The sequence below is a fragment of the Caloenas nicobarica genome, chromosome 24 (genome assembly GCF_036013445.1).
Source record: "Caloenas nicobarica isolate bCalNic1 chromosome 24, bCalNic1.hap1, whole genome shotgun sequence".
NCBI lineage: Eukaryota > Metazoa > Chordata > Aves > Columbiformes > Columbidae > Caloenas > Caloenas nicobarica.
Genome location: NC_088268.1, coordinates 1,615,679 through 1,631,627, shown reverse-complemented (window position 1 = coordinate 1,631,627; position 15,949 = coordinate 1,615,679). Strand labels below are relative to the sequence as shown.

General features: G+C 59.7%; 3 protein-coding genes across 3 annotated transcripts; 1 reads left to right on the top strand and 2 right to left on the bottom strand.

Annotated features, from left to right (window-relative positions):
- Positions 1–262: 262 nt before the first annotated feature.
- Positions 263–4,914, top strand: GFAP (glial fibrillary acidic protein). The gene is made up of 9 exons (XM_065650867.1): positions 263–717; positions 1,101–1,161; positions 1,855–1,950; positions 2,012–2,173; positions 3,064–3,189; positions 3,402–3,622; positions 3,810–3,853; positions 4,503–4,588; positions 4,873–4,914. The coding sequence occupies exons 1-9, from the start codon at positions 263–265 to the stop codon at positions 4,912–4,914; spliced, it is 1,293 nt and encodes a 430-aa protein (XP_065506939.1).
- A 3,282-nt stretch (positions 4,915–8,196) lies between these two features.
- FAM187A (family with sequence similarity 187 member A) lies at positions 8,197–9,438 on the bottom strand. The gene has a single exon (XM_065651358.1). It carries the CDS (start codon positions 9,436–9,438, stop codon positions 8,197–8,199), a length of 1,242 nt encoding a protein of 413 aa, XP_065507430.1.
- Positions 9,439–11,482: 2,044 nt separating this feature from the next.
- CCDC103 (coiled-coil domain containing 103) lies at positions 11,483–15,546 on the bottom strand. Its single transcript, XM_065651264.1, has 3 exons — positions 15,318–15,546; positions 13,599–13,731; positions 11,483–12,040 (listed from the first exon to the last, which is right to left on the bottom strand). Exons 1-3 carry the CDS (start codon positions 15,455–15,457, stop codon positions 11,582–11,584), a joined length of 732 nt encoding a protein of 243 aa, XP_065507336.1. The 5' UTR covers positions 15,458–15,546; the 3' UTR covers positions 11,483–11,581.
- Between the last annotated feature and the right edge of the window lie 403 nt (positions 15,547–15,949).

Sequence of the window (15,949 nt, the reverse complement as noted above, 5' to 3'; positions counted from 1 at the left end):
TGGGTCTCCCTCACACCCCAGCGTGTGCCCCAGGCCCCCCCAGTCCCCCCAGCCCCGCGGGGGGTGGCGGCGGGACAGTCCCACGCCACAGCGCCCGGGCCGGGTGCCAGGTCCATCCGTCCCCGCCGGGCGCCGTTCAGCCCGGCCTTTGTGTGGCCGCTGGCTCGGTGGCCCGTGGCCAGCACCGGGGTGGCCGCTGGGCCGGGAGCCCCCGGGATCCATAAAACCCCCCAGGCCGGGCACATCACGCCCACTCCTCGGCATGGAGAGCCAGCGGCTCTCCTCCTACGGCCGCCGCTTCGGCCCCGCCGCCCCGCTGTACCGGGTGCTCACCGCCAGCCCCCCGACCCGGCTCCGGATCCCCCGCAGCATCCAGCCGGGTCCCCGCGCGGGCTCGGGCAGGATGGACTTCTCACTGACCGCGGCGCTCAACTCGGAGTTCAGGGAGACGCGCACCAACGAGAAGGTGGAGATGATGGAGCTCAATGACCGCTTCGCCAGCTACATCGAGAAGGTCCGGCTGCTGGAGCAGCAGAACAAGGTGCTGGTGGTGGAGCTGAACCGGTCGCGGGACCAGGAGCCCTCGCGTCTGGCCGACATCTACCAGGAGGAGCTGCGGGAGCTGCGGCTGCGCCTGGAGCAGTTGGCCACCGCCAAGGCGCGGCTGGAGATCGAGAGGGACAACCTGGCAGAGGACCTTGGTGGCCTCCAGCAAAAGTAAGGGACTGCTCTGCATGGGGGAGTCTGGGGACAAGAGTGGCACCAGGACCAGGGTGGTGATAGGGACCAGGATCGGGACCAGGGTGGTGATGGAGACCGGGTGGTCCCCAGGAGCAGGGTGATGATCAGGGCCAGGCTGGTCACCAGGAGCAGGATGGCCCCAGGGACCAAGGTGGCCACCAGGACAGGAATGAGGGTGGCCACTGGGATGGTTCTCAGTGTGACTGGACCAGCATCAGGGTGGCCACTGGAATGGGAGCCAGGGTGGCCATTGGGACCAGAGGGGCGCTGGGGACCAGGGTGGTGACAGGGACCAGGAACAATATGGGTGGCGGCCTAACGAGCGCTGGTGCCTAACGAGCGCTGGTGTCTGTGCCCAGGCTGCAGGAGGAGGTGACGCGGAGGCTGGAGGCCGAGGGCAGCCTGGCTGCCTGCAGGCAGGTGAGGGCAGGGCCTGATCCTGCACCCCTTGCAGCGGGGGGCGGGCTGGGGTCAGCACCCTGGTGGGGACAGGTGGGGATGGGCAGGGACAGGCAGAGATGGAGAAGAATGGGCAGGGACGGGCAGGGATGGGCAGGGACAGGCAGGGATGGGGAAGGATGGGCAGGGACAGGCAGGGATGGGGAAGGATGGGCAGGGACGGGCAGGGACAGGCAGGGATGGGCAGAGGTGGGCAGGGATGGGCAGGGACGGGCAGGGACAGGCAGGGATGGGGAAGGATGGGCAGAGACGGGCAGGGATGGGGAAGGATGGGCAGGGACGGGCAGGGACAGGCAGGGATGGGCAGAGGTGGGCAGGGATGGGCAGGGACGGGCAGCGATGGGCAGGGGCAGGCAGGGGCGGGCAGGGACAGGCAGCGATGGGCAGGGATGGGCAGGGACGGGCAGCGATGGGCAGGGACGGGCAGGGATGGGCAGGGACAGGCAGCGATGGGCAGGGATGGGCAGGGACAGGCAGCGATGGGCAGGGATGGGCAGGGACGGGCAGGGATGGGCAGGGACAGGCAGGGGTGGGCAGGGACAGGCAGCGATGGGCAGGGATGGGCAGGGATGGGCAGGGACGGGCAGCTCAGGAGGGGACACCGCCACATGGCCAGTCCTTAGGACAGTCCCTCCTGTCCCCCTGCGGTGTCAGGACGTGGATGCTGCCGCTTTGTCCCGCCTGGACCTGGAGCGGCGGGTGAGGACGCTGCAGGACGAGATTGCCTTCCTGCACAAGGCCCACGAGGAGGTAATGGCGAGGGGGGGTCCTGGGGCATGGGGGGGACAGACTGACCCCGCTCTGTCCCCAGGAGCTGCGGGAGCTGCAGGAGCAGCTGGCGCAGCAGCGGGTGCATGTGGAGGTGGACACCAGCAAACCTGACCTGACGGCCGCCCTGCGCGACATCCGCAGCCGCTACGAGGCCATGGCCACCAGCAACGCCCAGGAGACCGAGCAGTGGTACAAGTCCAAGGTGCGGGGTGGGTGGCTCGGCTGTCCCCTCCCCGGATGTCACCTCAGGGCTGGGGTTGGGTGGCTCTGCGTGGTGGTGGTTGTCCCCTCGTAGGTTGTCATCGTCTTGGGGTGGGGGTTGGCCACCCCATGGTTGGGTGGTTCTTCTTGGGTTTGGTGTCCCCGCTGTCCCCGCTATGTCCCGTGTCCTGGTTTGGTCACCGTGGGAGCAGGGATGGTGAGGCACACGGGCACGGTCCCTTGGGAGTTGTGTTCACAGTGACATGGCCCATGCACCCTGTCCCACAGGAGCAGGGACACGTCCCCAGTAACATCCCGCAGCACCTTCCATCCCACCCTCAAAGCAGGAACATGTCCCCTGCCAGCAGGGATGTGTCCCACGGCCACTGCCCCGTCACCCCAGGGGAGCAGGGACATTTCTCCGTGACTCATGCCACACGGCCCACGTGCACTGTCCCCTCCACCCACAGGAGCAGGGACACATCCCCAGCACCATGTAACATTGGGGACATGTCCCCAGTGCGCTGTCCCTTCCTCTCGTGGGAGCTGGATATGTCCCCAGGACATGCCCTTCGGGGATGTCCTACGTGTCCCGTCCTACTGCAGGAACAGGGACATGTCCCCAGTGCCACACCAAGTGCACGTCCCATGTGCATCATCCCCTCCTGCCACAGGAGCAGGGACGTGTCCCCCAGGACACCCAGCACTGGGGACATGTCCCACGTGCGCTGTCCCCCCGCCCTGCAGCAGCAGGGACGTTTCTCCACATCATGTGTTACTGGGGCCACATCCCTCCCGTGAAGCAGAGCAGGGTCGTGTCCTCATGCCACGTGCCACCGGAACACATCCCTGCTGTGTGGTCACATCCCATGGCACGTGTCCCCCCCCCAGTTTGCAGACCTGACGGACGCGGCCGCCCGACACGCAGAGGCCCTGCGTGCGGCCAAGCAGGAGGCCAACGAGTACCGGCGGCAGCTCCAGGCCCTCACCTGCGACCTGGAGAGCCTGCGGGGTTCGGTAGGTGCTGGCTGTGGGGCACAAGGGGAGGGACGTGGCCTTGGGGAGCAGCCACCACCACGGGGATCCATGGCACAGCGGTGGGGCCACCAGCCAGAGCTGGGGGAATGGCTGGTCCCTGAGGATGGGCGATGGAGAGGTGCCATGGAGAGCCCTTAGCTCCTGGGAGAAGGTGGCCGTGCGGGGCGTCACGTCCCCCCATGTTCCCCCAGAACGAGTCGCTGGAGCGGCAGCTGCGGGAGCTGGAGGAGCGCTACGCGCTGGAGACGGCCGGCTACCAGGACACGGTGCTGCGGCTGGAGGAGGACATCCGCGGGCTGAAGGAGGAGATGGCCCGGCACCTGCGCGACTACCAGGACCTGCTCAACGTCAAGCTGGCCCTCGACATGGAGATCACCACATACCGCAAGCTGCTGGAGGGCGAGGAGAGCAGGTGATGGCAGAGCGGGGGGTCCATCCTGCTCCTCGGCCCATCCCCAGCCGTGGCCTTGTGGTCCCTCTGGGGTGTCCGACCTGCTTGGGGACCGTCCTCCAGCCCTCCTGCCCCAGCCCTGGGCAGGTGGAGCTGGGGGTGGGAAGCAGGAGCCCCCGCTTGTCCCAACGCCCCATCGCTCCTGTAGGATCACCATCCCCGTGCAGAGCTTCTCCAACCTGCAGATCCGAGGTGAGGCCACAGCCACGTGTGGGCCGGGGAGCTGGGGTGGTGGCACAAGCAGGGGTGGCTTCTGGGGTCACCATCTTAGCTGTCCCTGCCCCATCCAGCAGGACCAGGTGGTTTCTTTCTGAATGTCAAGGAACAGGGACTTGGGTTCTCCCAAGATGGGGGGAGGAGTGCGTCAAGGCCACATCCCCAAAACCGAATGTGTCCCCAAGGCCAATGATGTCCCTAAGCCTGACCACATCCCCATGTCCCCACTGTCAAACACATCCCCAAAGCCAATGACATCTCCAAGGCCAATAGTGTCCTCAGTGCCAACTGTGTCCCCAAGGACAGCCCTGTCCCCAAGCGCAGTCACACCCCCAAAGCCACCCATATCTCTATGGCCAGTCCTATGACAACTGTGTCCCCAAGATTAATCACTTCCCAAAGCCAGACACATCCCCAACGCCAACCATGTCTCCAACCCCATCCCAAAGGCCAACCGTGTCTCTGAGGCCAGCAGTGTCCCTGACACTGGCCATGTCCCCAGGGCCACCATCTCCCATGGTTCTGGGCTTTCCAGCCCAAACTGTTCCCCTTGGGCCCTTCCAATGGATGGAGGGGCTATACCCCAGTCACTGTGTCACCGCCATGTCCTGCCCATGTCCCCTAGAGACCAGCCTGGACACTAAGTCTGTGTCAGAAGCCCATGTGAAGAGGAGCATCGTGGTCAAAACTGTGGAGACCAGAGATGGAGAGGTGGGAAGTCCTCATCTGTGTCAGCCACGCTGCCTCTCCTCCCCGCCGCCTCCCCACGGGGTCACTCGTTGTGCTCTTGGGGCCACCACCCCTCAGCCCCAGGAGCAGCCCAGGCAGGGAACCGGTGATCCCAGTGCCCGGCCAGCGCGGCACGAGCTGGCTCTGCACCACGGTGGGGCTGAGCCTGGCAGCTCATAGAGAAAACCGTCCCCGTCCCTGTCCCTAAGCTCACTCAGAGCCCAGGAAGGCCCAGCCAGGTGACGGTCCCTCTCCCTCCCCTCCAGGTGATCAAGGAGTCCAAGCAGGAGCAGAAGGAGCTGCCGTAGGGCGGCTGAGCCGCAGCACCGCACGCTTGTAGCTGCAGCTCCGTAGGTCCTGTCCGATGCCGCGCAGGAGCCCCCGGCCCGCGGATCTCCCTCCCACCAACCCCTCACCTCTCCCACGTCACCCCGAGCTCTGGGCACTGTGGACCTCCCGCTCAGGGCTGGCAGAGCCCTGTCCCCTGCCAGGATGCTGCCTGTCCCCAGGGCATGGAGGGGACGAAGGTTTTGGGGCGGTACCCACGCTCGCCCCAGGTCTCCGGCTCCCCAGTGGGAGAGAGTCCATCCTGGTTCGATGCCCATGCACCAGTTGGACAAGATGACGGTGCCAAGAGCATCTCTGCCCACATCCCACCTCACTGCCCACCCTCTGGTCCCTGAATGTCCCCAGTGCACCCAGGCCCTGAGCACCCGTGGTGGGGGGCTGCAGGGTGCAAGGTACTGGCTGGTGAGGGACACGTCCCTGTCACCGAGTGCTGGGTGGGCTCAGCCAAGAGGCGCAGGGAGGATGGAGAAGCAGGGTGGTGTCAGGATGTGCCAAAGGTGACAAAATGGGGATAACGAGGGGTCATGGGGACACTGGAGTGTTGGCGGGGGTTGTGGGGCCGGAGCAGAGGTGGGCACAGCAGGCTGGGCAGCCTCAGGGGCTTCTCCTGGCACAGAGATACGGGGGCTCCTGACCCTCCAAGGTGTCGGCCACCAAGGTGTCCCCATGGCTGCGGTGAGGAAACACAGTCTTGAGGTGCTCGTGGTGAGGGGGGACACAGCTGTGGGCCAGACCCCTTGCCTGGGGGGTCCCACGCAGGTGAAGATGGAGAGGAGGGGAGTGCAGAGGAGGAGGAGGGTGCTGGGGAACCCGCGGGTGCTCTCACGGCCGAAGGTGCCTCCCGTGACCCAGGAGTGATGGGGAGGACAGACAGGGCCATCCCTGTCCTGCCTGATCCCCCCAGGCTCACACCAGCAGCTGGGGGGGACAGGGAGCAGGGCTGCCCCTGGCAGAGCCCAAGCCCACCCTTGGGCATTCGGGATGGGGTCAGAAGAAATCCCTTGTCCCTGGGTTACACGTAGCCCTGTCCCCCCATTTGTCCCCCAGACCAGCACATGCCACCACCCACCCAGTGCCATCACCCAGCCCGGGGGTCCCCACAGCCGTGTCCCCACCTTCCATTTAGTTACTGACCATGAGCGAAACCTGCCCTGATACCCCCAAACGTAGCGGCAACCACCCAGCAGCTTCTCGTACCCCGTAAGCCCTTCGGGGTGAGCACACGGGTGCCACTCGGATGTCACCGCCCTTGTCACCCCCTTCTCCCCCAGCTCAGGCGCTTTGCAGCTGCTGACCCCAGAAGGGCCGTTCCTGGGGCAGGAGACATGGGAGACACGGGTGCTGCCCAGGTTTGGCACCCAGAGCTCCGGGGCTCTCAGTTCCCCGCCAGCAGCCGCTGGCTGGAGCTTTGCAGCCCACGTTGCTGCTCAATTAACGCACTAACACCCGCGGCAGAGCGAGATGAGAAATAAAGCTAACGCAAGCGCTGTGCTCCCGCGGCCGTGCCTGAAATCGCCTCTTGCAGCTGGTACTGCGGGTTTTTCGGGGTCAGCCAGGGTGGTGACGCCCCTCGGGAGCGCAAACCGAGCTCAAAGTCACCAGCGGACACAGCCGTACCCCAGGGCATGGCCAGCGCTCCGTGGGTCAACACCCGCCAGGGATTGGAGGTGCAGGAATAACCCCCCGGAGCCGGCACCCGAGCAGCGGGTGGGAGAGACCCCCTTACCGGGAGAGAGGGAGAGAGCAGGGATCTGCTCGGGGTGTTCAGCCCCAAACACAGCTCCTGCCCCACATGAACCCGGGTTGTGGGTCTGGGCAAGTTCCTGGGATGGGCTGCGGCTGCCAGGGTTGAGGGTGGGTGTGAGATCCGGCACATCACAGAATCATTTGGGTTGGAAAAGCCCCTTAAGATCATTGAGTCCGACCATAACCCACCCCTGGCACTGCCCCATGTCCCTGAGAACCTCATCTCTGTCTGTCCAACCCCGCCAGGGATGGTGACTCCAGCACTGCCCTGGGCAGCCTGTTCCAATGCCCCACAGCCCTTTGGGGAAGAAATTGTTCCCCAGATCCAACCTCAACCTCCCCTGGCGCAACCTGAGGCCGTTTCCTCTGGTCCTGGCGCTTGTTCCTGGGGAGCAGAGCCCGACCCCCCTGGCTCCCAGCTCCTTTCAGGCAGGTCAGAGATCAGAAGGTCTCCCCTCAGCTCCTGTTCTCCAGCTGAACCCCCAGCTCCCTCAGCCGCTCCCATCACACTCGTGCTCCAGCTCCTTCCCCAACTCCGTTCCCTTCTCTCAACTCGCTCCAGCACCTCCTTTCTTGTTGTGAGGGGCCCAAAACTGACCCCAGGTGCGTCATCTACGTGGTTCAACACCAGCACAGGGTTGGACCCCCAATGCTGCCCCTGCAGAGACCAGGATTTCTCTTGGGAAAGCTGAAATCCCCAAGCCACATCCGTGGAAAAAGGAGCGGAGATGAGCCCCATGGGGAAGTTCTTCTCCATGTTGAGGAGCAAGTGACCACCTAAACCCTGCGGAGATGCCATCCTCTTTGGAGGATGTGCATAATAATTTTATGAGGCATAAATATTGACTCACAAGTCTGCGTTGAGTCAGTTGAGTTAAAAAAACCACCCAAAACCCAGAGAAATTTCTGAAGAAAATCACCAGATTACTTTGAAAATTTTTTCTTTTTGCCATCAAAAATGAAAAAAATGGTTAAACCATGGTTTTAAAAAATGGATTTGCTCCAGCTAAGGAGCTCAAAGGAACACTGAATGTTTTGAAACGCTGGCACGCTAAGTTCTCAGCAATGAAAAAAGTAAAATAAAGGGGTAAGAAAAGCAAGAATTAATTGGATTAAAATAATTTGGTGGATCTTTTTAGCAGCCCCTTAGAAAAACAGCTCTAATAAATCACTGATGCGGTTCGAGAACTCTGTAGAGCTTGGCCAGAAGATTTTGTAACAGCTCCAAGTATTCTTTTGAAAAGGACTGTATTGAGCCTAAAACCCTCCCCAAGCCAGCGGGAACAGCCATGGGGTGTGAAACGTCCGTCTGTCCCTCCAAACTGCACCAACCTGCAGCGCAGGGACTTTCCCACATCCGTCCTCGCTGTCCCACTCTCAACCCAAAAGGGAGGATGAGCGGGTGCTGGCGGCATTTTCATTTCTAGTGGTCAGAACATTGGAAATTTCTAATGGGAGGATGGTCCGAGGTGTAAGAGTGACCCGCGGTGGGGACGCTACGTTGCGGCACGGCGCCAGCACCTCCGCCAGCAGCAGCAGCCGAGGTGGATGGCGACAAAGACGGCGCCGATGATGATGTAGCTTCTGCCGATGATGTTGGCCGCATAGGTCGTCTCGGGGTCGTAGAGCGTCCGCCGGCGCCAGCGCCGGTAGAAGACGCTGAGCCGGAACCCGGCCACCATGGTGCCCTCCCGCCAGCAGAAGTAGGTGCCTCTGTCGGTGATCTTGACCCGCTGGATGTGCAGCTGGTTCCCGTGGTCGATGAAGATCCGCATGGTCCCGTTGACCCCGACGAGGAAGCGGGAACGGTAGAGCCGGATGGAGTTCTTGTCCCAGGCCACGGCGTGCTCCGGCCGGGCCCCCGGGCACCCGAGGATCAGTTTAGTTCCAACAGGCTGCTTGTGGAACTGCGTGGGGACGCGGGGCACCCAGGGCTTCTCACCCATCTTGGAAATGATGTTGGAAATGGTCTGCACGCCTTCCTTGGGAACCTCCTTCTTTTGGCAGGAGGTCAGGCAGCTCCGGATGGCCACCTCAGGTCTCCGGAGGTGGCTGCGGGGCCGCAAATGCCAGGGGACAGCCCCCGAGCCGCAGGAGGTGACGTTGGGGACAGCGGTGCGGTAGCGAGGGTGCAGCAGGGCGCTCTGCAGGTAGCAGAGCCCAATTCGCCGCTGCTCGCCTCTCACTCCGCAGCGGTCACACTTGGTCCAGTCCCAGAAGGTGGTGAAGAGGTTGAGGACGTCCTCCGTGGCATCGTCCTGGACGTGCTGGCCTCTGTCCACAAAAGCCACCACGATGCGCCAGGTGGGCTGCACGTCCACGTCGTAGCCATAGAAGAAGTCCCCTCTCTCTGTGCCGCACAGGTAGTGGCCCGAGTCTTTCTCCTGGGCTCGGAAGACAATGAGACTGAACATGCGGATACTGAAACGATTCAGCATGCTGCTGCCCGAGCGGATGTGGCCCGAGTCGACAACCACGGTGCCGGAAAAGTCCGTCAGGACTGAGGTTTCGTGGCCGCCCATGTTCTTCTGGAAGTACCAGACGACAGAAGAGACCGTTTCAGGTTTGCAGTTGCAGGGGAGCTCGAAGGTCATGTCGGCCAAGTACGCGGCGTTGTCGAACATCAGGTAAGAGGGACATGCCATCCTCGCAAACGTGTTTTTCTCTTCAGTTGCAAAGGCGTGGAGAACATCTACCATGCAGAGGAGAATGGTGGCTCCCGGAATCTTTGCCAGCATGGCACCGGGCGGTCTGTGCAGTCAGCAGAACCAAGAAGCCACCGTGTTCTCAGCGGGGACAGCAGGAGCCCCCGCGTGGGGTCGGCAGTGCCGGCGCTGAGCAGGGACAACACACACGTCACCTCGCTCGCCAAAGATGGGGTTTGCAAATGATCCCTCGCCCGCAGCGCACGTGGGTGACAGTGGGGATCAAACAGCGGCTGGAATATCCCATCCCAGCCAAATACCTGCGCGGATGGCCTCTGTCCTCCCTGGGCAGGCTGTGCCCCGGGACACGGGCTCCAGAACCTCTGCTCTGTCCCTGCTGCTCTAGAACATTGCTGTCTGTGCCCCGGACAACGAGCGGGCAGGTTGCTCACGCAGCGCAGCCACAGAGGGGAGATGCAGTGATGGGAAGTGTGGTGGGAACAAGGGAACCGCTGATGTCTTGAAAGACTCATGTGCAGTAAGTGTTAATTATTTCTCTGAACACAATGGATCCAGAGAAGACCCTCTTCCAACAGCAGCTGACGTCTGTAGCCAGAAGAGGTTTCAAACACGGTATTTAGACTTCTACACCCTCCCCGTTGGCTTTCCAAGGGTTTGTGTGCTGAAGACCCTCCGCACAGTTTGAGATTCCCCCTCTCTGAGTGGTCAAGCGAGGCGTGTTGTTCACATCACCCTTGCCTGAGACCAGCCCTGGAGACCTTCAACACCTCTTTCCTACACCGGAGATGAGCTGTTCGCTCCCCGCTCACTCTGCACGGACTTTCAACTCAGCTTTTGGCCCTTCTTGAGTAGATGCTCAGCTCAGACTGTTGAGAAACTGATCCCAGCTGGTCCAAGAGCTCGCCCTCCCGTAAATGTCCACACGCATTCCTGTACTTCATTTCTCCTGAGCCATCTCACCAAACCACAGGGATTTTGCCCAACCCCAAGCGATGGGGATGCAGCAGGCGCCTTCCGTCCTCAACACACGATGTGAGAACAGACCCTGAGCCTCAGGACTGCTGAACACAGGGTCGCTGCTCCCGCTGGAGCTGGAACAGTCGTGCCAGGGCTGTTCCTGCACCAACATCATCCATCCTGACCCTGGGAAGCTCCAGGATCTCAGTTGTTTTGTTTAAGACTTCAGCTCTCAGCTTTCTGCTGGTGTTATGCAAAGGCCAGAGGAACAGCACCACAACAGATTGCAAGGACACAAATATCCCCAAGATAGGTGCCACAAAGCAAGTGCGAGACCTCAGAGGATCATCCATGAGGCGCCCAGTGCTTTCTACAGAGAAGGTGGGAGAGGGATGGTCATAATCTGCCCGGGGCACTTGACCTTTTGCTCCTCTAGCTGGGTTTTGCAACAAAATGGACCTGACAGTTGTTTTAAAGCTGAATTCAAGGGAGTCTGAGCACTGTAACGTACATTGGGCTCCTCAGCACACTTGGGAGAAACTTGAGGATCCTCCCAGACCAGGATTGCAGGAGAGCTTGGTGGGAAGGTGCTAAGCTGTGCCATATGAGGGTCTCTGCAGCCAAACCAGCCAGGCTGCTTGATTTAGACACGGTATTAGGCAGTCCTGGAGTCTCTTTGTTGGACTGATGCCTGTCAGCTCTTTCTAAATCTCAATTTATGTGGCATTTCAGCAGATCAGGTACTGTCTGAGATCACAGGACCATAAGGGGACAGGATCTCAGAGGTTTACCCCATGCCTTGCTGGCTGGGGTAGAATAAGAAAAAACTAGCTGGTTGGATCAGTCCCAGCGTTTCCACTCCCATCGGCCCGTTCTGCATGGTCAAACACCAAGTGTCACTGATGACATTTCTTAAAACCCCAGAGTGACAATGGACAGAGACACAAAAGGGAAAGGACTATTTGCGGTTTGGTTTCTCTTTCTCTTTCCCCTTCCCTCGTTTGTTCTCCTCACGTAGGAGATTCTGACAGAGCTGTTCCGTGAGGACACCCTGCCCCAGAGATCACAACATGCTCCTCTCGGTAACCAACCTTTATTTGTGCAGAACTGTTGCTCTGGGTGGCTCCCAGGTACAGAGAAACACGCAGCAATGCTCCACAAGTATCTAATTTATTTGTCTTATGCGATATCTGATGCCAAAATCAAGCTTTGAGCCACTTTTTCATTTGTTTCTGCACGACCTGGGTGATTTGCTCCTTCAGTTGACCCGGTAACTCTTCATCAGCTCCATCACCATCCTTTCCTCGGTTTCTTTTTGCAAGCCGGTGTCGGTGAGGCGGGTTTCCCTCTCTGCTCCGCAGCCGGCAGGGCCAGTGGTCCGACCATCCCTGCTCACACACTGCAGCTTCCTGAATAACTCCCGGCTGCTCTCCTGCTCCGACTCGCTCAGAAGATCCACGTTTAACCCAAAGCGCTTGGTGCCCGAAAGGCTCTGTAAGATCTGAAGGATGGCGTCTCGGTCTTCACGACAAATGTTCTCTGCCAGCACCGTGAGGAATTCACCCAGGAGGCCGAAGCCCAAGTCAGCCTGAAAGATTCTGCCCAGGGCCTCCCCTCCGAGCTCAAGCAAAAGCTGGTATTTGTCTTTTCCGCTTTTTAAGCATCTGCGCCAATCTCTGTAAAATTCGGCGGAGGTTCTGGGCAGTTGACCCAGTTCCTGAAGGAAAAAATAGTTACTCACTTCCTTTTGTTTTGTTCCCACTTAGAGATTTTGATCACCCTCACTCCAATCAGCCCGTGGATGGTGGAGATGTTTTTAATACAGGCTGTGACAGCCCAAAGGGCTGCACAAAGCTTGTGAGGTGGCAAAATATAGAAAAAGACAAAGAAATATCAGGTTCCTCATAGAAACCAGAGAACTTGAGGAGAAAATAATGGAAGAATGATGAGACACGAAACCCAGCGTGGATAAACACAGAGCGGTAGGGGGGTAATCCCAGTTCTAACCAGACCCAGATCCGCTGCCCAACGTGGATCCATCATCACCACTTGGGAAGGGATCTGGAGACCAAGGTGGCTCAGAGAAAACCTCTGCTCCATCTCAAGCACCATGAAGTAAATAAAATGGGTGAGGAGATAAAATAGATGAGATGTAAAACCCAGAAAATATGCAGATGGTCCTGACACGCTGTCTCCTAACGCACGGCATTCGTACGGTCCGCGGCGGAGTTTGCGCTAAAAGAGCCAAGCTCAATGTGGCATCTCCAGATAAAAGGAAATCCTGTTTCATATAATAAGTAATTGAACTGCTGAACTCATCACCACTGATTTAACTGCCACACAGACTGAAGGAGGATTAAAATGTTTAGGCTTTTACACAGATAGTGAGAACAAGGCACAGCAACATCAGGCTGTGTCTAAACACGAAACAGAGAAGCCCTGGAGATCAGAGCCCAAGCGCTAACGGGATTAGGAACAGGATTTGCTCTGGGGAGATCACGGCTCAGCCCAAGCAAATGCAGAGCTGCCTAGAAGAGCTGCAAAAGGATCTCCTAATAAACAGTGAAATTAAATTCAGTGCCAAAAAATCCGTGAGAAACATCTATGGGGAAACATCCCTGGCTACATGTCCAGTGCCCGGGACCCTCCAGCGTGGGCAGAGCCCACAGGAGGAGACGGGACAGATGTCACTGGAATCACAATTGACCTGCATAGAAAATGTTTAGTCACTATTTCCCACAACTGAAGAATGAAGGAGCATCCAGTGAACCCACCAGGCAGCAGGTTGCAAACAAAACAGCACTTTTTGCATATCATACATAATTAAACCGTGGGGTGAAAAAGAACCGGCTGCGTTCACAGCAGATCTGCGGCCTGTGGCTCTTAAACACGATGCTCCAGATGCACAGCCCTGGCTCGCGGGCTCTGAACCGCGGCCAGCTGGAAAAGCGCGCTCAAGGGAGGGCGTTCTTCTCCAAGAATCTGTTGCTGGCCACCATCAGAGGCCGGGTGTTGGGAGCTCTGCTCCGGCACTGTGCAGCTGGGCTCAGAATCCCACAGGGTGAAGCAAACTCCTCGTGAAGCAGCTGGTGCTGCTGTTATCAGATGCAAAGTAGGGGCCAAGATGAAGCCCCGTAGTTCTCTAAACACCAGTGTTCCTGGAGACTCGGAGGGTTTGCTCATGTGTAGAGATAGTTCTGAATAATTCTTGCATTTTAAAATAATACCCAACTTATTCTGGAGTCATTTTTAGTCCCAGAAAGCGTCTCCCTCACCTGGGGTATCTCCACGTCGCTGGCTTGCGGGGCCTTGCCGTGGGCTGCACAGGGGTTCCACAGCACGTTCCTCCTCTCGCCCATCTTGTCCTTTTTCTCCAGGGGCTTCAGGTGTGAGGCCAGCACAATGTTCCTGTGGGCAGCAAGAGGGGATGGGGTACTCAGTAACAGCAAATAGTTGGAGGCTTTCAGCTTCTTCTCTGCAGCAATTTCTGAGTTTGGGCTGTATGTATCATCCAGAGGGACCTGGGCAGGCTGGAGGTGTCCCTGTGAACATCATGAACTTATAGAATCATTTCAGTTGGACGAGATGCTCAGGATCACCGAGTCCAACCATAACCCAACTCCAGCACTACCCCATGTCCCTGAGAACCTCGTCTGAATGCCTTTTAAACCCCTGCAGGGATGGTGACTCCAGCACTGCCCTGGGCAGCCTGTTCCAATGCCCGACAGCACTTTCCGGGAAGAATTTTTTCCTAATATCCCATCTAAACCTCCCCTGGTGCAACTTGAGGCCGTTTCCTCTCATCCTATCACTTGCTACTTGGGAGAAGAGACCAAGCCCCTCCACGCCACAACCTCCTTCCAGGTAGTTGTAGACAGCAATGTCTCCCCTCAGCCTCCTGTTCTCCAGGCTAAACAGCCCCAGTTCCCTCAACTGCTCCTCAAAAGACTTGTGCTCCAGAACTGAACAAGGCCAAGTGCAAGGTCCTTCACATGGGTCGGGGCAACCCCAGTATCCACATGGGCTGGGGATGGAGGGATGGAGAGCAGCCCTGCGGAGAAGGACCTGGGGGTGTTGGTTGAGGAGAAGCTCAACGTGATCCGGCCGTGTGCTCACAGCCCAGCAGGTCGATCGTCCTCTGGGCTGCATCCCCAGCCCCGTGGGCAGCGGGTTTGGGGGATCCTGCCCCTCTGCCCCGCTCTGTGAGACCCCCCTGCAGGGCTGGGCCAGCTCTGGGTCCTCAGCACAGGACACACATGGAGCTGCTGGAGAGGGGCCAGAGGAGCCCCAGAAATGATCCGAGGCTGGACCAGCTCTGCTGGGAGGACAGGCTGAGAGAGCTGGGGGGTTCAGCTGGAGAAGAGAAGCTCTGCGGAGACCTTCGTGCGGCCTTTCCGGACTTAAAAGGGGCCGAGAAGAAAGATGGGGACAGACTTTTGAGCAGGGCCTGTTGCGATAGGACAAGGGGTGATGGTTTGAAACTAAAGGAGGGAGATTCAGGCTGGACATGAGGAAGGAATTGTTGGCCCTGAGGGTGGTGAGAGCCTGGCCCAGGTTGGCCAGAGAGGTGGTGGCTGAACCATCCCTGGAGACATCCCAGGCCAGGCTGGACGGGGCTCTGAGCAACCTGAGCTGGTGCAGATGTCCCTGCTCATGGCAGGGGGGGCACTGGGGGAGCTGGGGAGGTCCCTTCAGCACAAAATACTCTGTGATTAATGAAGAGGTTAATAGTTTTGGCCTCCTTACTGGGGAGGGGACCGCACTGTGCAGAGGGGACAGCGAGCTATGTCACTGCTGTTCCACAGCTTGGCCACCATGGGGACGTGCCCTGAAGTTGGCAGAATCTGAGCTCCAACAGAACCAGCCCCAAATCCCGCCCGTGAGGTGGGTTGGCCCCGTGCTCAGTGTGACACTGAGCGAAGCTGCGGTGACAGCGGTGACAAAGCCCTTTGAGACCACCCAGCCTCCCCTTCCCGCCATGTCCCCCGTGTCACCTGAAGTCCTGGTAGGAGGGGACGCGCTGGCGCAGCGCCCGCAGCTTGGCCGCGTTCTCGCGCTCCTGCCGCTCGTCGGCCGCCACGGCCGCCCGCAGCTCCCGTGCCAGCGCCGCGGGGTCGGGGGCTCCGGCCGCCATCGTCACCCAGCGGGACCCGCAGGGACCTGTGGGGACACGGGGACAGGGTCACGCCAGGTGTGTGGGGACACCACTCCTGTCGCGACAGCCCTGTAGTTATCACGATAGTCCTGCCAGCGCTGGCCCCAGGGTCCCCGCTCATGTCAGGATGGTCCTGCTGGGGCTGGCCCTGGGGATCCCGCTCCTATCGCGATAACCCCGCACTTATCGTGACAGTCCTGCTGAGGCTGGACCCAGGGATCCTGCTCCTGTCGTGACAACCCTGTAATTATCATGATAGGCCTTCCGGGGCCGGCCCCAGGGACTCCACTCATGTCAGGATAGTCCTGCTACGGCTGGCCCTGGGGATCCTGCTCCTGTCGTGATAACTGTGCACTTATCATCACTTATCACCTGCCAGCGCTGGCCTTAGGGACTCCACTCTTATCGCGACAGCCCTGGCAGGCCACACACACCACCAGCCCCAGGGACCCGCACTCCTGTCGCAACAGC